The sequence below is a fragment of the Protopterus annectens genome, chromosome 1.part0 (genome assembly GCF_019279795.1).
Source record: "Protopterus annectens isolate FY-2018-M chromosome 1.part0, PAN1.0, whole genome shotgun sequence".
Taxonomy (NCBI): domain Eukaryota; kingdom Metazoa; phylum Chordata; order Ceratodontiformes; family Protopteridae; genus Protopterus; species Protopterus annectens.
In genome coordinates, this window is record NC_056725.1 from 1,049,473,181 (window position 1) to 1,049,499,414 (window position 26,234).

General features: G+C 38.1%; 1 protein-coding gene across 1 annotated transcript in view; it reads left to right on the forward strand.

The window, feature by feature from the left end:
* Positions 1–26,234, forward strand: part of VSNL1 (visinin like 1) — a 900,977-nt gene that overhangs the window by 377,165 nt on the left and 497,578 nt on the right. Inside the window, exon 2 of the mRNA XM_044064864.1 lies at positions 10,949–11,115. Coding sequence (XP_043920799.1) covers positions 10,954–11,115 — 162 coding nt within the window. The 5' untranslated portion in view covers positions 10,949–10,953. The remainder of the gene's footprint in view (positions 1–10,948; positions 11,116–26,234) is intronic.

Here is a 26,234-nt window from a genome sequence, read left to right on the forward strand (position 1 = left end):
CTGCCATTGACAAATTGAAACTGAGATGGATCCAGTGTTTGGAGGTTCCCTATAATGGCAAACCTGTACTTAAACTCAGTAGACCATTGTCTGCTTTGGTCCACCTTCTCTGCTAAGGAAGACAGACAATCGCATAATGCTATTACTTGTGGACTATTAAAATTAGAGCGGGAATGAGGTCTGTGGTTTGAATTAGCCAATAATGAGTGATTGCCAGTACTGATCAGGATGAGAGCAATATCACTTTGCTGTATTTTATTAGAATTTATCCTTCCAGTGAAGGAAAAGTACTAACTGGATGAAACCAGGATAGTTAATGACCCACCCCCCCCCCCCCCCCCAGTTATGGTTATTGCAGTATCTGAATTTAGCGTTAAGCTCTCAGGACTCCATTATTCCTCACTTGGAAAGGAAGAAAAAGCATCCTTTCAGAAAAAAAAATTATCAAAAAGCCTTACCCAAGAATTTTCTGCAAAGAGGTAAACAAAGTATGTGTCTGGTCAGTACTGCATCATCTTACATTACTGACAGTCAATGATGGACTGATAGCTGACATAAAATTAATGGCAGAAACATAGTTTTGTCTCACTTCAGTGCACCGGCCACTAGTGTTTCTCCTCATGATTGCGACATGATTCCATGATTCCAACATCTCTGTTCAGTCATTATTTTGCCTTGACACTGACTTTAAAGTTCAAAATAATTCCTTTATATAAATTAATAAAGGGTTTAGTAAAATGTCCATTTATGAAAAGACCAGCTCATATGGTGTTTGCCCCACATATATCAAGGTTTGTGATACTTTCTGTGAACTCCAAATAAAACACATATCAAAACATCATTTTCAAGTGATGTCTTTCCATGCCTAAGAAAAATTACAAGCATCATCCAGTTTCCAAACCATGGCACTAACTGAGGTTGATAGGGTTACCACCTTTCCCTTTTTATGCAGGACAGTCCATATTTTTGGGAAGTGTACTTGCAAAGAAAAACAAAACATGAAAATTGACAAATGCTCTGAGATTTTAAGAGAAAAAATATTTTCTGTTTCCACTAATGGTTACATAAAAGACTTATTTTCCATAATGAAACACCTTAATATTATACAAAGTAACAAAAACCAACTCAAATTCTACAAGAGTAAGCTTTTATTTTGGCAAAAAAACTGAAGTTCATTCCTTAGCACTAGTTTTCTGTATGGTCTGTCCTTTAAAACATCACATTTCCATAAAAAAAATCTTCTTTATGCGTCTGAAAAGATGCTAACCCCAAGTAGTTTAGGCCAGTTGCTAGAATAACAGCATTTGTCTTAGTTACATTTTCTGAAGGAAATGAAGTCAGAAACTAAAAATCTATGATATTATTTAGTTATTTCAGTCCTTGGTGATTTGCCATAAAACCACAAACTTTATGAGAAATATGCCAAAAATATGAGGCAGAAATCTGGACAGTCTGCAAAAATTTGGACAGATGAGAGTTATGCATACCTCTCAAACTCCTAATAGAAGAAATCAGGAGAATTCCTCAAATAATGGGTATAAAGTGGCCCAAAACTAAGAATAGATGTTTAAATATTTCTCTTTTTAATTTAGAAAGTTGCTAGAGTAACAGGATTTGTATTAGTGTGCATTTTCTGAAGGATATGAAGTCTGAAACTTATATACAACATTGGTATATAAACACAAATTTTATGAGAAACAGACCAACATATGAAGCAAAATCTGGACAGTTCAGACGTATGTTAAACACACACACACACACACACACACACACACACACACACACACACACACACACACACACACACACACACACACACATCCCTGACCTTCTCTCTGCTCTCAAACATACATACACGCATATCTACCTTCTCTCTGCTCACACATACACACACACACAGACACACACACACACACACACACACACACACACCCATACCTTCTCTGTCTGCCCTCTCTCACATACACACACACACACACACACACACACACACACACACACACACACACACACACACACACCCTACATTCCCTCTGCTGTCTCTCACACACACCTACCTTCTCTCTGCTCTCTCTGTCTCTCTCACACACATGCACACACACACACACACACACACACACACACAAACAAACAAACCTACCTTCACTCTGCTCTCACACAGCAGCACACAGATACACACACCCACTCTCTCACATAGACCTACCTACTTTCTGCTTTCACACAGCAACACACAAATACACACACCTACTCTCTCACACAGACCTACCCTCTCTCTCTCTTCTCGCACAGCAACATACACATACACACATCTACTTTCTTGCACAGCAATACTCAAACACACCTTCTATTTCATATAGCAATGCACACTATATCACATATGAACAGAATGGCTAGTTTAAATTACATGCGCACATACACATATGCACACATATGCATACACACACTTTCTCTCTCATACAGAAACATCAGAACCAGTACTATAAATTATATACACATGCACACATACACACAATGACACACACACTTACCTTCTCTGTAAATGGAATGGTTAGTTTAAATTCTGTGCAGGAGTGTGGAATGGGTTGACATCCTCATTGGCATATGTGCGTGCGATACATGCATGGTCCTCCTTAAAGGAGAGGACACCAATAGCTCTGTGTTAAGAAGCATTTTTTTGTTGTTGTTATGTTGAAGTCTCCTGGCCAAAGTGGGCCCCCATAGCCATGGGGCCCTAGATGATTGTCTAAGTCACCTAGTGCTGGATCCAGCTCTGGTGGGCATGCAGTGGAGATATGCAGCATATTGCTCTAGCTCCACATTAGCTCAGCTATATCTCCACCCTATTCCCCTCTTTAGGCATGACCACTGTGTGCCATTGCCAGTCTCCACCATGGATCATCACCATAGATGCCCACAGGACTGCTCACCCGCCCCAGAATGGCTACACCCATCCCTCCCTACCAGTCCATCAGCTGCCCAAGCTGTTAATCAAACCCAGGTTGCCTGGGCTGTAGTCAGGGCTTTACCCCTGTACACCACCAGAGCATCCAGCCACAATGCTGTGGGTGCCAAGATTACAACAGAGAGCCTGTACAGACCCCTTTATGTGGAACCTCAATGCCTTTCTTTGATTCATGTCTGCTTAATTTTATTTCATGTCTCTCAGATCTACTGGATCCAGTGCTATGACCTTGCCTATCCCCTGTTTTCACTTGTGTGCATTGACAGATACTTTTCTCACCTTGGTATTACTATTTCTGAGCTCTCTCCATAGCACCCTTCACTAGCATATCCTACACTTGTTCTTTCACAAAGAAACTCATTTTTTATGCATTCTCTGTTTCATTTGTTTGATTATTTTTGTATATATATAGCTGTATTTAGTTATTTATGAAACAAATTGCATCCTTACCTTAACAGAGGTTATAACAAAAGAAAATAAGTCATGGCCAAAGTCAGAAACAGCAACTTTCATAGAGACAAGAGTTCTCTGATTCAAGTATTCAAGAAACTAAGAAGTTTAATAAAGTCCAACAGTACCAGTTATGAAGTCAGGTTAGCCTCTCAGACTAAGGATGAACTCAAGGCCCTGTAGAATTCAGCTATCACATGTCAGGAACCTTAAAGGTAACACTCAGTAGTGTGCAAAGCTAGTTGTAACTGGTGCAACCTTCACTGACCAGGGTGACATACCGAATCTTCTGGCTAATAAATTTAGCGCTAATTTCACCCCACACTGCCCCCACCTACCCCTGTGAAATCCCTTCTAGCTTTTCCCTCCCAGCCATCAACAGAGAACAGTTCTTGGTGGCACTCACTAAGGCCAAAAACAATGCTTCTCTGGGCCCTGACAATATCTCTGATTGCCTCCTAAATAGCCTAAAACATGACCTAGAACAAGAATGTCCAACAGGTGGCACTTGGGCCACAGTCTGGCTCACTGAGGCATTTTATCTGGCCCATGGTATGTCCCACACGAAATTGATTTGAATGACCAAATACATGTTGGACATGGTAATGTGCCCCCCAAACCTTGCCAAGTATGGTTAGTGGTGCCTGAACTTTATGGCAAGTGGCTCTTGAGCCAAAACAGTTGGACCATCAACTGACTGCAGAAACTACAGAACAATCAGTCTGAGAACTCTAATATGCAAAGCCATGGAATGAATTGTCATGTAAATGATCAACAAGGACAATGGCAACCTACAGACACTGGACCCATCTCAGTTAGGCTTTTTTAAGGGAAGGTCTTTCCTATTCAACCTAGTAGACTTCTTTGAGAAGGTCAGCATGGCTATGGATGAGGGGAAATGGTGCATGATGTCTACCTTGGCGTGGCCAAGACATTTGATACAATACCCTACTCAGGCATTATTGACAAACTCTCAGAACTTGGGATAAATCCCTATATAACTCATCAGATTGCTGGCTGGCTCACAGACAGAACCCAAGAAGTCTGTATCTGTGAGACCACCTCAGTGGAGTACCGCAGTGACCCTGTTTGATATCTACTTCTCAGAAGTCAAGGATAATGTCAAAGGCCTCTGGATCACCAAGTTCACAGATGACTGTAAAGTGGGAGCTATCACAGATTCCCCCCATGACACTGGCATCCTGCAAGAGGGTCTAACACAAACAAATGACTGGTGCCAAATCCATGGATTAAAACTCAACATAAAGAAATGTACTATAGTGCCCTTTGAGAAATCATCCACCCAAGCTAATTACTCCATCAATAAAACACCCTTAAGAGTTGACCCAATAGTTAAGAATCTAAGAACATATGTACACAATAATCTGACCTTCGGCAACTCATAACCATGATAGTAAGAAAATCATTCTATGTCGCCCAATTCATAAGCAAGGGTATGGCGTACGGATCCAAGGAAGTTAAAGTAACATTCACCTCAGCCCTCTTTGTAATATACCTAACCAGGCACACGCAACAGTTGGAATGCCCTCAAAAATTCCTCATCAGAAGAATTCAGGATATGAATATCCTGTCTTATACAGATCACCTTAAGGCCCTATCTCTGTACTCAGTCTCCTGCAGGTTACTGAGAGGTGATCTACGCTTAGAATATAAGGCATCCTTATATCCAGCTCAGATGGACCTCTTGCACATCCACAAAACAAACAACTCCCCAGAAGCACTAGATCCATGACCTGCACTTTGCTTGTAAGATAAATAGAACGTTGCTGGAGAGTCCAATATGTGTCGCAAAAGACCTCCGAATAATGGAACAAGCTCCCTATAGACATGAAGCAGAGTTCATCCCTGACCATATTCAAACAAAACCTTCATCACTGGATGGGAAATTGCAAATTCACCCCTGATCTGGTCCCCATGGCTCTAATGGACAGAGGTTGACAGTAAGTAAATTAATCCCCAACTAACATATCCCCCCCTAAAAACCCTTAGCTACCGCCTTATTAACATAGGCATCCAAGGTAGTCATGGACAAAATTGGGTTGGGTTGCATGGCTAGGCTTATAAAGACCATGGTGGTCATTAGCCTAGTATAAACCTATGAACCTATGAGATAATGTAAAAGGAGTGGTAGTAATAGGCAACATTTGACTAACGTATTTAAAGATAATGCTCAGCATTGCTTAATACAGTGCATGCCCCTTGGTATGTAAATCCTGTGGGGTTATACTAAACAGCTTTCACTATCCCTTTTTCAGTTATTTGCAGCATATGCACATTAGTGCTAGATTAGCCTTTGAGAAGAGTGCCACCCTGGCATTACATGTGGACTCTGAGCAAGAACTTCAGCAAATGATAGCAGAATGGAATGCAAAACTGAAGGCACATGGGAAGAAACTGAGTAAATCAGAGGAAGCTGAAAACTGCGAAAGAAGTAAAAATAATGGACCAGGATAGCAAATGTGAGTATTAGGGAGGGGTGGTTGAGGAGAAGGAAAATCTGAAAGAGGAGGTCAAATCCAGAATCAGAGATGCTGCAGCAAAATGGCCCAGAGTGTCAGGGGCAGTGTATGACAAAAGAATACCAAAACAGCTGAAAACAAAGGTGGACAAAACAGTAGTTGGACCAATACTACTGTATAATACAGATACCAGGTCAGTGAAGGCAAAGCAGGTGAGGAAGGTAGACATGGTGGAGATAAAGTGGCTGAGACAGGTGGTAGGATGCATAGTGTGTGACAGAAGCAGAAATGAGGATATCAGAGAAGAAGCCAAAGTAGATCCAGTTGCAGAGAAGGTCAAAGTGTACATATTAAAGTGCTTTAGCATATGTTCAGGAAACTCAAAATACTGAAAACTCAGGATAATGAAAACCTATTGTATGCAGCACCTCCCACTAATTATATATACTGATTCTGTGATCGTGTAATCAAAAGAAATCAAAAGATTCCTGTTTTCATTCATACCTCTCAACCTCTTAGAGCAAAACTCTGGACAAAGCCATGAATATTGGTGGGACAAAGACCCAAAAATAGGGACACTTTTTAAATATTGCTCTTACAAACTTAGAAAGTGGATACAATAACAGGTTTTACATTAGCATGAATTTTATCAAATGTATGAAGTCTGAAACTCAACTGTCTGTCATTATGTTCTGACTTCAACCCTCAATGATTTGCCAGTGATTTGCCAGAAAACCCTAATTTTATGAGAAACACACCAAAAATATGGCACAAAAATCTGGACATTCTGCGAAAATCTGTACAGTTGAGAGGTATGCTTCCACTGAACAGTCTGGATTTATTTCCTTTGATTTTACCTGATTTGATGTTCCCACAGTCTGTGGAATTATTAAAAAAAATCCTTCATACTGCAGTTCAAAAAGCATAGATTTTCTAGAGCATAGCCATATTTGTAGAATAGCTGTATATGAACCTTTGTTGACCATGTGATGTCTCTGCTCAGTGCTATCCAGATTTGTCATACCTGTCCTACCAAGAAGCAGGCATCTTTTAACTTCAGGGCTGCAGGCATCATCTGCAGAGATATTTTTGGTCAGGAGAACAAAATATGTAATTGTACCTACTTCTACATCTGTTTGCAATGAATAACAATCACTTCATATTTTCCTAAACTGGTAAATGAGATCAGATCTGCCTCATACTGCCAGCATCTTCAATGTACACCATTATTATTTTTAAGATACTTTTTATTTCTTATTTTTGCTAAGTTTTTGACAATGCAAAAATAGTCCAAATATTGACAATACACTTGTATAGAAACTACTGTGTAATGTATATGGAGGTAAACTAGATAAATCAATTAACCATCCCAGAATGCTCACTTAACAATTAATGTATTCCAAGACGGACTGTATAAAGTATGAAAACTAAAGCTTTTATTTTTTTTACACTGTGTCAATCAGCAGCTGTTTTTGTTTCCACTAAAAGAGGTATTATGACTATGTAATTTGCCTAAAATAATAAGAAATTATACATTAGAGTTAAAGAAAAGCTTTCCTTGAGAGTACAGTAAAGTTTGAATGTGTCCTAAACTACCTCTTATATATGTGTGGTTGGGGGGGCAGTGGAGGGGAGCTTGTTCAATATAAAGATGCCCAGAAAGATGCCTGTTATTCAGCTCCCCCTGTTTTTTTCAGTCAACCCTTTCATCTTTTGATTCACTTACAACAAATGTTCTTTCCCAAAGACCAGCTTCATATGGATAATTACGTTTGTGCACTTTTATATAAGGAAATTATCTTAACCAACCTAGGAATGAAGCATATTTAGCCACCTTCAGAACTCTCAGAATCATATCATGTTTCTGATTGTGATGTCGGGTAATGAACCTCGTTGTCATTAAGGTGAAAACAATAAGCTTGTCCTATATTACCTTAACAAGTGTCTCACCATAGGCAAATGGCTAGTATATCTTTCCTTGGTGATGACCACACGGTGTAATGCCAAGATCCCCTCCTTTTGTAGCCTGCTTCATGTTTTTAACCTAAAGATTTGTAAAGATGCTGAAGATAGTCTTCTTCTGATGGGTAAACTGTTGTAAGAAGGTATATGGAAACACACAGATCTATGATCTTAGCAACTTAATAAAATACACCCTTATGCATTTGTAAATTCACAATTATACACCAATTGAATTGTTTGCCCACCTCCTCCCATTACATTTCAGACACTCTCCATTGGCTTCAAAACAATAAAAAAACAATTGCTGCTCCCACAACACTGCAACCCACCATGGCCTCCAGGATTATTTGCCTGGAATTGAAAATGAAAAAAATTGTTAAAATAGTTTAAAAAAATTGACTCACTTGTCTGCTTTTTTCTTCCATCTGCTTGTCTATCCTTGCGGTTCTAGTAGCCAGTAGCTTTTGGGAATACCAAAGTGTCTTGCTTATTGCCCTGTTTTATGACTGGAACACACACATTCTTTCTTCCCACTTGTACTGTCCCATCCTGAATGGCTGCTGTCTGTGGCTGTTTCTGGGAGTACTCTTCATCAGTGGAATGGATCACTGGACATGCATATAGGTGATGAACCTAGAAGTTTGAGAAACTGATATATTTTGGCAGGAACTGAATAAAGAATTGAAATGGTAATATTTCTTTATGGATACCTCTATTTTATTGTTTAATCTCTTATTGTAGACTTTGTCTTAACAGTAATTCCCTGAAGACCAAGCCATTTATCCCTTTCAGAACCTTCAGGTAATCCATATATTTATATAGGTTCATTGGTATGCACTAGGCTAGCTGCCCTTGCAGGCCATTTTAAGCCCAGCCAGTTTCCCTTTTTGTGATCAAAATAACGAATTCCATTTGGTTATAGATTAGCCACACCCATCCCATGGTCAATAATTATACATTACCCCAAATGAAAATAACTGGGATCATACCATAGATAAGTTGTGGGAACCCTTGCATGGGATAAAGCATTTAGGAGCTGCCTCTCTCCAATAATAGTAGAGGGGACAGAGTCCTGAGGTAAATTTTCTGTTTCTTATCCATAAATCCAAATTGCACTTGAAAATGGACAAGGATGAACTTTGTTTTATGTAGATGTGGAGTCTCTTCCACAGCAGTGGTATCTTTTTGAACTATATCTGTCCCTCCAAACTATTCTGTTGATGTTGCAGAAGGTTTGTAACTCCAGAATGAATATTTCTGATGCCATTTGACTTGATGATGTGCAATGAATCCATAAGTAATGGATCGGAGAATGCCTTGTATGCAAGACACAGTCACCTCTTAGCAGTCTCTAGGATACTGAGTGGAGTAACAGGGCTTTAAGTCAGTCCATGAAAGACATGTTGTTTAGGCCTTATATCCTTTTAGTAAGGTATCTATGTGGGCATTCGAGTTGTTGCATGTGCCTGGACAGATACTTGCGAAAGGGGGCATTATATTCAATGGCTGGCCTAATGAAGGCTGAATAAAGAAAGCTAATGACATCCCTAGATTGAGACACAATCCCTTTGTTTATAAGCTGCACAGTCATACAACAATAGACACTTATTGGTCAGAGGTTTGGTCTCTATCCACATAGGTTCCCAAATCCTAAACAACTGGGTCAACTCTTAGGGGCATATTGTCACTGTGGTAGTCCCCCTGGGTAGATGAATTCCCAAAGGACACGATAATACATTTTTTGGCATTTAGTTTCAGACCATGATTTTGACACTAGTTATTGTTTGAGATAAACCTTACTGCAGGATGACTAAGTCATTTGGGGATTCGATGACTGCTCCTAATTAACAGTCATCTGCAAACTTAGTCAGCCAGAGCCCTTTGGCATTGGCTTTTACTTTTGAAAAGTACATGACAAACAGCAGAGGTTCCAGTACAGAACTCTGGGTGAGCTACTGGTGACCAGTCTCTTTGATTATCGGCATCCTATCTAAGAGCAAGTTGGCAGCCCAGCAGGTGACATAGAGATATATTCCCAGTTTATTTAGATTTTATGCCTGAGTGAGGAATTGTGTCAAAAGCTTTGGCCAGGTTGAGGTATACAGTGTGTATCATTTTGCCGTCATCCTCTGCATTGGTGACCTTTTCAAAAAAAAATACACAAGGTTGAGTAAGCATGACCTGCCCTTGACAAATCCAAACTGAGATGGGCCCAGTGTTTGGGGGTGGGGGGGGCTCCCTATGTGCCGATTGATAAGTTTAATGATAAGTCTTTCCATGGTTTTACATATGAGAGTGGTCAGACATATGGGTCTGTAATTGCCCAGGTCTGTGAAAAGTCCTGTCTTACACAGGGGAATGACTGTAGCTATTCTCCATTCACTTGGTACAAAACCTCTATGGAGGCTGAGATTGAACAGTGTTGTTAGGAGTGTGACTAAATCATGCTTCATGCTATTTAAAATGCATCCAGGGATATTGTCGTGTACTTAGAGATCTTGGCTAATTCTCTTTTACCTGCACATGCAACTTACCATACATCTTGTTAGCATTGTTGTAACCATTATCATTCATTTACTTTCTTCTTGTGACTTTTTTACCAGAATTGCACTGTAATACGTTTAGCAGAAATAAAGCGACTCATTTAAAGCTCTTCTTTACATAAGTACTCCACTTCCATCAGTTTTAACTTTGACATGGAGAGAAGGCAGAAAGCAAAGACATTGGTCAGTATCTTTTTTTAAGATACAGCAGCACAATGCTGTAACACCCCCAGCTGTTGTAAGCTGATGTTAGTTATAAATATTCCCTGCAATAGGTGGTACTGGTACAAAACAAGCTCCCAGAACCTTCTCACCATCCAGTTTCAGACCTTTACAAAAGATAACTTCATGTATATTTATTTAAACTGTGCAAAATGTTTAAGAGTAACCAGTTCATTCTTACTTGTGGAAGTAAGATTATTAACTTTCATTCATTATACCTCTCTTTGTACCATTTTGACCTGATTTACACAAGTTAAGTTGTTACCTAAACTGGTTCATGCTAATGAGAATCATGTGACTTGACATGTGATTATGTTTTTTTTCTTCAGGAACCATGGGGAAACAAAACAGCAAGCTGGCCCCTGAGGTGATGGAGGACCTAGTCAAGAGCACAGAGTTCAATGAACATGAACTGAAACAGTGGTACAAGGGCTTTTTAAAAGACTGTCCTAGCGGTAGGCTTAACTTGGATGAGTTTCAGCAACTGTATGTAAAGGTAAGGTCAGGCATGTCCTTCTACAATATTCCTGTTCTTATATCAGTATCAAAAATAGCAGCATTGTTTTGATACGCAGCAAAAGAAAAGGTTTTGTTATAATGGTATTTGTTGTAAAGATAATTGTTTTCAAACTGCATACTTTTGCCTGACGCGTCCCTTTACTTATAAAACTCTTACTGTGAACATTAGGATTTTCTTTACCACTTGCTGCCAAACTGAGGCATAATGTTAACTAAGTGAACTAGTCTTGATTCTCCAACAATCCAGTTAATGCAGATAGCCAACCAAATTCATTAAGAGGTTTTCTGGTATGTTGTTGGATTAATGATTGTCTTCCTGTAATGTGCATATGTTCATAGCTCTAATGTGTTTGCTGTAAACGTTCAAAACTGACAAACATATGCATATAGATATCTTGTACATGTAGCTTGTAAAAATGCATTGCCAGATGGCATGCTTCATTTGTTAAGGAAATATCTATAGAGCTGTGAAATGGTAAAACAATAGTCATGCCATAGCTGTGGTTCAGAAAGACTGAGGAATATTTCATATAAATGTTGAGTTTTCCAATAAGCCTTAACCTAATTAATAAAGTAAACCACAGTACAGAAACTTCCAAGTTAATCCCTTCACCTTGCAAACACAAAAGAGAAGTACCACACAGAAACGTCAGGTGTGGAAGGTCAGATGCAAAAGTACAAGAAGTCCCATCAGATGTATTGTGCTGCTTACACTGGATTTTACACCAGTGAAGAAAAGATCGACCAAACCTGAAGCATAAAACTACTACAATGAGTCAGCTCCATGGTCCAGAGGGAAGAAGCCCTGACTGTGATGTGGCTGACATGGGTTTGCCTAGTTAGCGCAACAATGGAAAAGTTGAATGAGGATGATAGGAAAGGCAACAATATTTTGTTATATATATAATGACGTGAAATCATAGAATGTCGGGACATAACACTGAAAATAAATCAGCAAAAAACAAAGATACGCAAATAGCCCCAATTATCCTTTTCACTGCTGGACTAATAAAAGTAAAAAAGAACTTTCAAGCATGCTTAAACATGCTGCTAGTACTAATGACATGTCAGAAATAATAACAGACAATTTGGGATATGTTACAAGTGCTAAGGAATGTTCTAACAAACACAAGGCACTGAAGCAATACAGACGTCATGTGTGCTTGCCTCTAAAACGGATCCATTCAAAGCATGACATTACATAAATGGGAACTGTAGAAATAATACATACAAAGGAGGAATGAGGTTTAAAAGAAGGCAGGACTTAAATGAGCTATGTAATGTTTAACAGAAAATGATTGGGTAGATTATAACTGATGTTCGTTGATGTCTGCAACTGGGAGTGCGTCACTGTGGTTTGTTATGTAAAATGCATGCATCTAGGATTGTGTTGGTGTTGTTTGTTTTCATTTATATGAAAGTATGATTGCCTATGTTGTAAGTGATGGTTTAATAAAGATGTTTCTTGTTCAAAAAAAAGAGGGCAGGAATTGAATAATTTATATAATGTTGCTTAGGTTATATGATATATAGCAGTATATGTAAAGTATAATATTTGTAAACATGAACTTGTTAATACAGTTTAATTACTTTTGTATACATGTAAATTTGCCTATGTTACAAGTGATAAATCAATAAAGGTGTTTAAAAAAATACCTTGGAGAAATTAAACTTCAAACAAATTTGAAATATCATGAAATAGCAAGCATTCAGTAAAACAAGGCCCCAAACTGTAGTAAGACTACTCTCATTATAATTTTACTGACCTAGAGCATGAATCCAATGACTAGAACATGAATCCTAATGATGTAATGACTAGAGCATGAATCCTCATAACGTAATGACAAGAGCATGAATCCTAATGACGTAATGACTAGAACAGGAATCCTAATGACATAATGACTAGAGCATGAATCCTAATGACATAATGACTAGAGCATGAATCCTAATGAAGTAATGACTAGAGCATGAATCATAATGACATAATGACTAGATCATGAATCCTAATGACATAATGACTAGATCATGAATCTTAATGACGTAATGTCTAGAGCATAAATCCTAATGGCGTAATGACTAGAGCATGAATCCTAATGATGCAATGACTAGAGCATGAATCCTAATGGCGTAATGACTAGAGCATGAATCCTAATGATGTAATGACTAGAGCATGAATCCTAATGACATAAATACTAGAGCATGAATCCTAATAACGTAATAACTAGAGAATGAATCCTAATGACGTAATGACTAGAACAGGAATCCTAATGACATATTGACTAGAGCATGAATCCTAATGACATAATGACTAGAGCATGAATCCTAATTAAGTAATGACAAGAGCATGAATCCAAATGACATAATGACTAGAGCATGAATCTTAATGACATAATAACTAGGACATGAATCTAATGACTTAATGTCTAGAGCATAAATCCTAATGATGTACTGACTAGAGCATGAATCATAATAGCGTAATGACTAGAGCATGAATCCTAATGACATAATGACTAGAGCATGAATCTTAATGACATAATGACTAGAGCATAAATCTTAATGACATAATGACTACAGCATGAATCCTAATGATGTAATGACTAGAGCATAAATCTTAATGACATAATGACTAGAGCATGAATCGTAATGATGTAATGACTAGAGCATGAATCCTAATGACATAATGACTACAGCATGAATCCTAATGATGTAATGACTAGAGCATGAATCTTAATTACATAATGACTAGAGCATGAATCCTAATGACATAATGACTAGAGCATGAATTCTAATAACGTAATGACTAGAGCATGAATCTTAATGACATGACTAGAGCATGAATCCTAATGAAGTAATGACTAGTGCAGGAATATGCAACCTTCACTATCAAAAGAGCGATTTTTGGCCCCTCTCACACCAAATAAAATTCACCGGGAGACACAAAACCTATTTGACCCCTAAAATGAAGATAACACAGCGTATAAAGTTTTATATATAGTTATCATACTAAATATAAAAGAACTGAGTTTATATGTGTGTGTTGTGTGGTAGAGTGGCCATTATTTTTTTAAAGCTACAGGGAGCCACTGCAGAGGGGTAGAAGAGCCGCATGTGGCTCCAGAGCTGCAGGTTGCAGACCCCTGGACTAGAGCATGAATCCTAAAGACATAATGACTAGAACATGAATCGTAATGACATAATGACTAAAGCATGAATTCTAATGACGTAATGACTAGAACATGAATCCTAATGACATAATGACTAGAGCATGAATCCTAATGACATAATGACACTTACAAGTGTAAGAGCACATTTAGGTTGTACCACAGCTAGGCATTTTGTGACATTCTCTGAACGTTTTGTCCTTTGAAGCCCAGAGTAGTTTCAGGTTTCCAGAATGTAGGAAAAATCATTGTTACTAAAAAGTAAACAGGGCACACAGCCAAACTAATTAGTAAAAAAACTACAAGAAAATCATAACCGAGCCAGAGTTTTCACTGTGTGATTCTTAAAACCTCTTGTAAAAGAGGATAATGGGATATATGCAAATGACCCCTTAAGGACATCAGGTATTTCATCTATATGGCAGTTCTGAATGCCCATGACGTTTTTATTCTTAAGTCTGTTTTATTCTTTTATTTAGTTGTTAGATGGGATATTTTGCAGACACATTAATGGTTATAAACAATCTGGGTATGACAACCCTGTTTTTCTAAAGGTTAGTTAAACAGCCTACTTATGCTATGCTGATGAGGTCAAAAGGAGACTGAAACATGCATGTCCACAGCTAGTGTGGTTTGGCTTTACTGGCATGAATTTGTCCATTAACAGACTTAAGAATGATGTCCTCAAGGGGTCATTTGCATATATCCCATTATCCTCTTTTACAAGAGGTTTTAAGGAATCACACAGTGAAAACAGACTTGGCCTGAGAAACAATAATTTTCTAAACAAAAACAAAACATTCTCACATTGAAAACAGACTTAGCATGAGAAAAAACTCACATTTAGAGAAAATGCATCTGGCAACCCATTAAACTTTAAGAGACGTGTTGGGCTTCATAATCAAATAGCATATAATGAAGTACTATTAGCATCTACATGAAGTGTGCAGGAATTCAAAAGACAAGTGAGTAACACATTTGCCAGCAACCTCTGACAGCCCACTGGACGCAGGTCTCCCTTTTCAGGAGTAGTCCAGGAGTCCTGTCTGGTGAATTAAATTGGCAGAGTCCCTAAGAAAACAGATGAAGGCTAAGGGAATCAAACCATGTACTACAGAAAGCATCACTTTAGCAGCTCAAAGTCTTACTTATCTTTATTAAGTGCTACACAAACTGTTATAGTTCAAACATACTGCATTTACACTAAGATGAACTAAACAACATTCATGGTGCTCTACCAGAACATACTTAAAGGAGGAGGCCTGGCAGTTGGTATGAGGGATCATAGCTCTTGTCTCCCATATCTAAATTTCAGGATTTGAGTCTGTGTGACTCTCAGCAAATCACTTAATTAGACAGCCCCTCCAGCTGGAGCATTACACACACCTCCAGTGCTTGCTGAGTACAATTACAAAATCACATCCGCTACCAAAAATGATAGTAAGCAGATCTCTCACCTCTTCAATGAGCAACTGAAATCCCCCCACTTTCAAAACAACATGCTTAAAAGCTCAAACACTGTTTACTACCCCAAAGCCGGTGCCAAGCTACAGTGTATGAATTCTTTAAAACAAAAACACATTACATCCATTATGGCACTAATGTTTAAAAAGCTTCACTCAGATCTCCTGTTTCAGATGCTCATGCCAGATTCCAAGAAGCTCTGCGTTATGTCTCTCATTGGCTGCAGCTGAGTTGCAGCAGTAGTAGATTGCATATTCCTTTTATAAGAAGCAGTGTTATGGATGGCTATGGCTGGGTCCAAGCACTGGGCCCTAGGCAGCAGCCAATGTCACTTTGTGCTGCATCCAGCTCTGCTGGTGTATAAGCAACAGCTGCTTTTCACAATATGTGCATTCAGCTCGCTATGACTTTCTTAAGTTCATTCTAATCCAAGAGCAGAATTTGCTGCTATGCTATTGTACCACCATCTGCCACAAAAGCCACTTTTCCCTTTTGCGTACAGTGTTGCTAGGGTATACAGTATACAGTCTCACCTTATTTGTATGCCATCGCCATTGTTTAGTACTCCACATCTCTATGCAGCATGTATCTGTGTGTCTGAGACTTCCCTTCTCTCCCCTTATCTTGTAGTGAGAATGTTGCAGTAAGTTGTGTGACATATATTGTCAAGCAATAGATACCACATTGCCTTTAGATATGCAGCAGGTTCGTTTCTCACACTCCTGCCCAAACCCCTCTCTGTTTCTCCTTCACAACCATTAGTTATGTGCTCTCTCATTTGTTACAACCATTGTATCCTTCTGTTTACCACTGCAAGCGATGCAGCTAGTGTTTAGGACTTCTGTGTATGGTGATGTAGTTATTTTGCCTAAGATGCGACAGAGATCACTGGCATACTCGATGTGCTTCTTCGACTTCACTGGCCACTGTAATCAATTTATTTATTTTATTCTTAGTTAGACTGGACCACAAGAACTGTTTTTTTTTGGCTGAATCCTGGTTACATAAAAAGTTAACAAAGTCTTTATACCACAATTGTTAAAAAGACATGTTTAGGAGAGCGAGTAAGGGAACCAATCAAATCGTTGGAGACAAAAGTAATACATTAGCAGTAGCTGTTGAGTCTTATTAAGATTCTTTGCTTAGCCATTTCATTTGATTGATATATTTATTTGCCAGTGTAGCACAAAGAATTAAGGAGCTGCTAACGAGAATCACCTTGTAGTCCTGGGTTAGTTTCCCCTCCTTTATCAGATGCTTACTCTAAATTTGTCAGTTTTCCCAAAGTTACTCCTGGGTTGCCACTGAAAAAAATCATTATGTTCAGTAGATTTATCTAGCTAACAAAGTTATGGCTTTGATTCTCTTATTTTACATTTGTCAGCTGTGTTCTTCTGAGCAAGGCAAGTAAAACAATTAAAGAAAACTAAAATAACTGAAACATTTCCTATTCGAATAGGACACTTGTACCTGCTTCCCACATAAGAATCATGTAGCGCATTCAGTACCAGCTCCCAAGGTTTTCTTCTATTCAATATAACTAATCAGGTAGAGACAGGCATGTGACCCCAGTAAGCTATCCCTGGCTACTTCTCTACTGGTCTATCCTTACCTTCTGTATATCTCCCTCCACTTCCCCTTTTACACCCTTCCAACACGTCTGCTTGTTCTGTTCCTGTCAACCTCCCAGTTAGCTTATATAACAATAATTGTACATAATGTACCCAGTTGTACATGATGATATCACTGTTGTATTACCTTCATTAGCTAAAATATTATAAAATGAATGTAAAGAAGTGCTAACTCTATTAACTAGATCCTTAGTTTCTGCTTGTATTTACACTAAGATAATTGTATTATCTTTCAAGGTTTCACACTGCTGAGCCTTAAAAAAAGACACAGTGAGATCAGTGCTCTAACCCAGTTAAAATTTTTAAATAAATGAATTTCAAGCTTTACACAACAACCAGGAATGATAAAGTGTACAGCAGTACCTGCAAACAGAATAATAATGTAGACGCTTTTTGTTTAGGAAATAGCCAAATAGTATCCACACTACCGAACTAGGAAATACTTTTCTCAGTGCTTCATGGGAGAACATACAGGCTATTGCAGTAACCTCAGCTGTCTCCAGTGAGCATTGCTCATTGATTTCTTTGATTCAGTTATTATCAGTCAGTGTGCATTATACACAGTTTGCATTTTGCTCCCATTTGCTATATATATATATTTATATATATTTTTTTTTCCTTTTGTACAAACTATTCAGATCCTTTGATTGTCCCTGAAATGAGATATGTTTGTCTTACTAGGTTACTACTGCTATGAATAAAAATCAAGTAAATAGTGCAATATGTCAAATTGAGCTCAGTCCATTTCTGCTAATATACTGAAGCCAACAATGTATAGATATAACACTAGGATGCAACACTAGTAAGCTGAAGAATGGTCAGCATTTCTTCTGCAAACTGTAGTAAGGCTGTTTGTCAAAGGTTTGCTCTAGGTTAATGTAACATTAGCCATGGTGGTTGAAATCTGTTTCCCTTAGGGTTTAAGATGTTAGCTAGCCTCGCATTTGGTATATTAACAGCTCTCTTCTGTCATGCCTTGTTTGTTATGTAATGTTCTGCTAAAATGATGCACATAATGTGCTTTGGCAGCACAGTACAACGGGGAAAGTCTGCATAATGCATTACGTCCAGGAGAAAATGGCTAAAACAAAGATGCCTGTCATTGTTGTAAGGTTTATGAATAGCAGTGGTGCAATGACTTTCCACCAGTGTAGGAAAGAGTTTCTTATTTTTCTATTAAATATAAAGGCAAATCAGATTGATTTCTTTGTTTGCACACCTGCTTCAACCAGAGCAGGAATAATGTGAAGTAAACATGAAGCTAGTCTATCAGAAGGTCAGCTTTTTATTCGTTGACTCATAATTTTATGATTTTACGGCACTGAATGTGGTTGGCTTATATCTTTAGTTACTGAGTCAAAGTGAAACACTGCCGAGAAAAGACTACAGCTTTGTTAATTTCTGTCAAGTGATTATTAATCCAAATCTTCATTTATTTCCGGGTATTTGGATACATAGCTGCACACCACAAATTTCAGCACTTACAGGAGTAATACACACACACACACACACACACACACACACACACACACACACACACACATCTGACTTCACAGCTGAAGTTAATGACTTGTTTATTCAAACAAATGTGGTTCTGAATGTGATTACAGTACTGCAAAAGTGACTCCATAACAAGGCCTGCTATTTAGAGTCCTGCTTTTCCTCTGCAGATTGAGTGGACTAGTAATAAATTAAATGTATCAATCTTCAACTGATTAATTTGGAAAGTAATTATTGTTTACTTTTCTTTTAAATGCAAAATGCCTTTTAGAATAATGTGCTGTCCCGTTCCTGTAGGTACTACTTAAAGAAAATGTCACCAGTGCTAAAAATACCTTAACAAATAATAAGAAAATTGTGATGCATGTGTATGGGGGCAGGGAGAGTATTATGTGCACAGATTGCAACATACTTAGGTGTGGGGGGTACAGAAAACTCTTTTGGGAGAGAGCTAATCCTTTCTTGCATGTGTTTATGACTGCCTGTGTATTTCTGTATTATATGTGTGCTTAACTGCCTGCATGTAGACATAGTCACTTGGAAAAAATGTTACTAAACCAGTATTAAAGTTTGTAATGTACATATCATTATGTCCATCCCCTAAAATATCCACCCATCTTTAACTCAGATTAGGTTAGGAGGGAAAGTAAACCCAACTGACAGTGTCTTGCAGGAAAGAAACAAATAAAGGATGAAAGTGAAAATTTAGGGTCAGCGAGTCACAAATAGCTAAAACCTTTTGCAGTCAATTCTAAAAATTCATGTTGTTACTCATTTAGACAACCATCTACAGTGTACTTATGTGACTGTGTTATGGGCATGATATTTACGCCACAGCACCAGAGCACCGACTCGTTAACAAAGCATTCTTAAGTATATGGATACACACTACAGGTGTTTAAGTGTGGTCACTGGAGGTTATAAAAATAATACTCACCAAAGAAGGTAATATGACATATTGGTGCACGGCCATTTTTATTCTTTGTGCCCATATGCAGTAGCATTGCTGTTAGGAAATAGTTGCTCTTTCATGCTTCCCATGAGAGGGCCTTGCTCGCTCCCACATGGCCTACTTAGGTAAATATTTATAAGTATCTATGAAGTCACTGCACCTTGTATAAAAGAGTACGTCAGAGACCCTTATTTGAAATTTTAAACACATTTTTAGTCCTCAAAATGTCAGCAAGGAGCTGTTAAAATTGTCAATTTTAAAATCAGATGCATACATTTTTGCAGGCAGAACCCTAGAAGAGCAATTTTACATGTTATTGCCAAGATTTATTTTAGATGTTGTTAAAAAAGTGCAGTGTCAATATATGTTATTCGGTACTCTGACTGACAGCCATTAATAACACGTGGCCCCAGTATATCTGCAGAAATAGAGATTAACTGAAATCCTCTGCTTTCACAAATTCATAATGGTGTAGGCCAGGAATGATATGCAGACAAGCTAAGAAATAAAATTAAAACCAGAACATTGAAACTGACTTTAGCCTTGCCAGATCCAAAAGGAAAAAAATTACTGCACTCTAAAGAGCTTCTCTTCCATACATAAATAAGAATGAAACATACTTTTGCATGAAAACATCACCCCTGCTCCCAGAATACAGCCTAAGGATTACAGCCAGCCCAAAGTCCCCTTCATCTTCTTGTGTTTGCATGTCCTAATCCTCAGATTTAAGGAGAATAACCTACCTCAGCATGAGAGTAGTAGGCTACCTTAACTTCTTTGTTTATTGCAAAAACAGGCCAATTAACTGAAATAAAGTATTCAGAAACAGTTAAAAGCAGTTAAAAACTGCAAAAGTCACAACTTAGTTTTAAAATAATAAAAATAAAAAATTTGACCAGACTATGTCACAGAAAGAGCTTATCTTCATTCATGTATGATAAGCACTTCTGTCCACAATCTGGACTTCATCGGTTCATCTTTTAAATAAATAGTTTTATCTGTAGAAAATATATACTTCTATAAATAACAAAGTCATAAACCAAGATTGAAAAACATCCATAAACATGACTTAAGAGTAGGGTGTGACTTGTGATAGGCTAACCACGTAGAATATTCAAAATTAATTAAAATGCAACATTAAAATGAGCCTTAAGTACCACCCTACATGTCTAGTTATCTCAAAAACTTTGGTGGAAGTACGAATCTTCATGACTGGGGAAAGCTTAAGTAGCTAATTAGCATATCGACCTAGTCACCTGGTTAAACAACAAGAAAAGGAAACAAATTATGTAGAAATAAATGGAATTTGTGGGAACAACACATGCAGAATAATGCTCAGGAAGAGGAATAAAATGTAATAGAAGGTAGGACTTCAGCAATTTATGTAATGTTGGAGTGAATGATAATTGTTAAAAAAGAAAACATATATGCAAATGCATGAAACTCATGAAAATGTGTACAGTAGTTTGTTTCCTTTGCTATAACTGTATGTGTGCCCATGTCATTGTTTAAAATGTGTGATTTTAATAAAGTTGCTTATATAAAAAAAGTTAAAAAGGAATGGCTCTATATGATACCACAGAAATGAACACTAAGAAGTATATTCCCTTTCAAGTAAAGAATTCAGAGCAAAACTTTTCTGTTTCTTTTTTTCTCACAGTAAATTGATGTGCATTATTGTAACTTATAATACAACATCATTCTATCAGACGTGATCAGGCACAGCCACTTACCTGAAAGTAATGCCACAGAACCATGAATATGAATATAAAGAATAATTAGTTAAAAATGAGCAGTTAGTTATACTTCTACTGTGGCTAACTGAATTGCACCTTAGTGAAGAAGCAACTGTCTAAGAACAAATTATCAAGACTTCAGCAAGACAAAGTTAAATGTAAGCGTTTTTGTAGTCCGCAAAACCCTCTTTACTCCCATATAGGGAGAAAGCCCTGCACATCCCCTATATGTGCATATAAAAATTTCAGGGTCATGTTTACACATAGAAAGGAAAAGCTCTGAAAACAAATGACTCACTGCTTGTACTTGTTAAATAAATTTGTTAGAGTCAGACTGTAAAAATCATTGAGTTATTCAAAAACAATGTCAATCAATAACAAACAGTAATGCAGGAGAACTTGAGCATCTTAAACTCTAATGTACATTAGGAGGCAAAAAACCATACACAAACTTGTACAGAATTTTGTCTAACTTTATTGACAGAGGACACCATTTTTATATATGTCATTATCAGTTTTGCCCACCTCACTGGCGTGGTCAGTGACAGGGTCTTTACATCATAGTAAAAGTGCTGAGATTGTGTTTTTCAAAAAAAGTCTTTTTCCCATGAGAATGTTACAGCCTTGCAAGCACCTGGTCAGTCACGATGACCTCCTGAGGATGTAGCCAATTCAAGGCTCTTAGATTAGTTCGAATACAATAGATGTATGTCTTCTTTAATGCCTCTCTTTGTCTTTCTTGTTCACCAGCTGCGCACTATCAGAGATAGTGCGCACAAGGCTATTCTCCTGGTGGAAGCAGGAAAGAGGATACACATGCGAACAGATTTATTATTTTCTAACTTTGCAAAATAATCTTTACTTGAAAGACATGAGCCAGGCTGTGCTTGCATGCTGCCAAGGCCAAATTTCTGATAACACTGCAGCTTGTGCTTCAAGCAATAATATGCAAGTTTATTTCTACTATCATTCTAGCAAGACAGAATTAAATGCATTATATACTACTTTTCAAACTTTGTTCTCCATTATGGATTTAAGTACATTTATTCCTAACTAAAGCACACATTTCTCTATATATTTGACCACACAACTTATATGTGTTTGAATGTTTGAATACACATTTTCCCAAGCAGCATATATTGTAAATATATTTTCTAAGCAGCATACATTGTAAGTATATTTTCTAAGCAGCATGTATAGATTTTTCTAACATTCTCCCTCCTGTTAATGCATTTTATTCTATTTGAAACATAAACAGTATTATTTCATTTCTTAGCCTTTTCCTTTCAAGGACTCTCAGCTAAGTAAGTCATTTGTTTTATATTTCAGATAGGCTTTCACTTGGTATCAACAAATTCAATTCCATGTCTTGGTACATAGTTTCAGTCACTGATACATCAACTAAGTCTTTAACTAATTTTTTCACACAGGGTATCCCGCAGCAGACACATGCTCCAATTATGAGCAGTACTACACAAATTGCAATCAGAATGTTCATAGGACCGACCCCACCCCCAAACAGATTCTGGAAAAGTTCGTCAGTGGGTTTGGGCCTGGTTCTGCCATTGCTGACACCTGCTGTATTACCTCCAGGTGATCATTGATTTCATGCTGGTTGTCTGGAATGTACGCACAGCATTCTTCTTTGATAAGCGCGCACGTACCACCTCTCGCCGCTAGGGTGAAGTCGAGCCATTCGGTTCTGTAATACAACTGTTCTCATTGCATTCATTTCATCAGTCACAAGTTCAAGAGCGGAAAAAGTCGCATTGCTCATTACTTCGAGGAGTTTTGACAATTTCCTCAGTTCCCAAATTGATTTGACTGCTCCGTAGGCTGGGAATATCCCAGCCCAGGATATAACACTGTCACTCAAGTCCATATGGGTCAACTTTTCTTTGTCCTTCACAGCCGAATGATCCTTCCAGCTTGCTTCAATCTTACCCACTGGATTAGTAGGTTTTCTGACTGTATTTTCGGCTTGCTGAGCTACATCTCTCACATTACGTATTTTACCCAGGGGCAATTCTGCAGTATGTCTTATGGCTGGAACCAGATAACCCAAAAAACAACTGCCGGACCAATTCTCAGGTAACCATTTATAGGCCTTTTTCCCACAAACAAAATAACAGTTTTCTACTTTTGTACTGATGCGAGTTAACCCTGAATGAAACATTTTCTTATCTATAACAGATAATTGTCTATATATTTCAGGAGTTTTTTGCACATCTCTCAATGTTGTTTTCATCAAGCTTAAATATGAACCATAATTCGTGCTACAACTAGTACCTTGATCTACGGGTTTTATATAACATTTGTAAGACACAGTTATGTTACAGTTACTCCAACCAACCTGGAGTGTATCATTTTTAACAAAACAAACAATTCCTTTCTGAGTAACAGGCAAATATAATGCCACTTTGTCTTGTGATCTCACAGTGCCTGTATCAAATAACAGGTTTTCCCAAGTTTCGTTTATCCCCAAGGGGACAGCAGACATCAAAAGTCCTCCATATGCTGTGGGTATCGCAGTACAAACCCAGCAATTTGAAACGTTCATAGTCTCTACATAGACTCGTTTCATAGCCAGGTATGTGTTAAAGTTTGGGTGCCAGTCTATAGCCAGTCCTTCATCACGTTTTATTAATTTCACTTCTGTAGTTATATGCAAGAAAAACCATAACAACAAAAAGGTTACTACAAACATAGTTAATAAGTGTATGATCAGTAGGCCAGTGAACCAATGTCTCTGGGGTTGTTTCACATTTTTATTCATTCTGCCTCTGGCCATCCTGTTCCTGTGGTATGTCAAAACTAAATTTCTTAACAGGTTTGCAGTGTGTCAAATGAACCCAAGATGATCTCTCAGCAATTTTTACTGCAGTAGGTGTTGCCAATAGTACCTGGTATGGACCTTCCCACTTTGGGCTCGCCCAGTTCTTTTTCTTTATGATTTTCAGCCAAATCCAGGACCCCGGGGTCAGCACGGCCTCCGGTTTTGCTTCTTGTTTATCTGAAAAAGAGTTCAACTGCAAAACAGTCTTATTTGTTAACAATTTCTTCATATAACTAGCTAATGAGCCGTCGGCCTCCAGCTCTGCAGGCATGAGGGCCTTCCATTGTGGCACACAATATGCCCTACCAAACACTATTTCAAAAGGGGTCAAGCCCTTTACATTTGGGACAGTTCTCATGCTCAGCAGTGCTAAAGGCAGACAGCAAATCCAAGTTTTCTGAGTCTCACTCATTAATTTTCTCAACTTGTTTTTCAAAATTCCATTGTACCTCTCCACCAGTCCTGCTGACTGAGGGTGATAAGCACAATGGTTCTTCAAAGAAATCCCAAAAAATCTCCCAAGCTGCTGAATTGTCTGGTTTACAAAATGTGTTCCATTGTCACTATAAATTCTTTCCGGTATGCCAAATCTAGGAATGATTTCTTTCACTAGGGCTTTTGCTACTGTTGCTGCATCCGGATTCCTGGTTGGAAAAGCTTCTACCCATTTTGAAAACATATCTATGATCACTAAACAGTATTTTTTTCCTTCACATTTATTCAGTTCTATGAAATCCATACAAATAGTATGGAACGGATAGGGTGGTGTTGGAAAGCTCCCTCGCTTTGGTTTAAATGCTCCCTGTGCATGATGCTTGCTACAAATATGACATGTTGCACAAAATTTTTGTGTATAATTGTAAATCCGTATGTTTGGAATGTTTTGTTAACTAACTGTACCATCCCCCCTGTTGAGACATGGCTCTGCCCATGACTCAACAAAGCTGCATATCTAAATAAATTAGATGGCAATATGGGCTTTTCTCTTTGGAGATGTACAGTCCCTCTTTAAGGATTGCTCCTCGTTTAATCCACTTTTGCTTTTCTGCTTTTGTAGCTAATGTCTGCATTGTTTTTAACATTTCTAAATCTAGAGTCTCAGAGGGTTGTAGTTCTTCATTTAAAAGCACAGTTTCTGGGTCTGAGGCAGCTTGCTTCGCAGCTGCATCAGCCCGAGCATTTCCTTTTGAAATTCTATCTTGTTGTTTGGTATGGGCTGCACATTTACAGATAGCTATTCTAGTGGGTAACTGAATAGAATCTAACAGGTTCAAAATCAATTGTGCATGATTAATCGGCTTGCCAGTAGATGTTATCATTTCCCTGTTTTTCCATTGTTGGGCAAAGACATGCACTGTAGAGAAAGCATACTGACTGTCAGTATATATGTTAACACATTTGTCTTTCGCTAGAGTGCAAGCACGTGTCAAAGCTATTAATTCTGCTGCTTGAGCTGACAGGTTATGTTGCAGGGGTTGTGCTTCTATGATTTCGTCATCAGTCACTACTGCATAACCCACTAGGGTTTTTCCTGTAGGACCTCGTCTACAGGACCCATCCACAAAAAATGTCACCTCTGCGTCAGCCAAAGGTACATCAGTAAGATCTTGTCTGGGTGTGGTTATTTGTTCCATTTCCTGTAGGCAGCTGTGTGGTGTGCCATCCACAGGAATCGGAAGTAATGTCGATGGATTTAATGTCGTACAACGTTCAATTGTCATATGGGGTTGACTCAATAGTATGGTCATGCAAGAAAGATGTCTGGCAGGGGATAAAAATGCTATTTTTTCTTGCAGTAAAATTATTGCAACTGCAT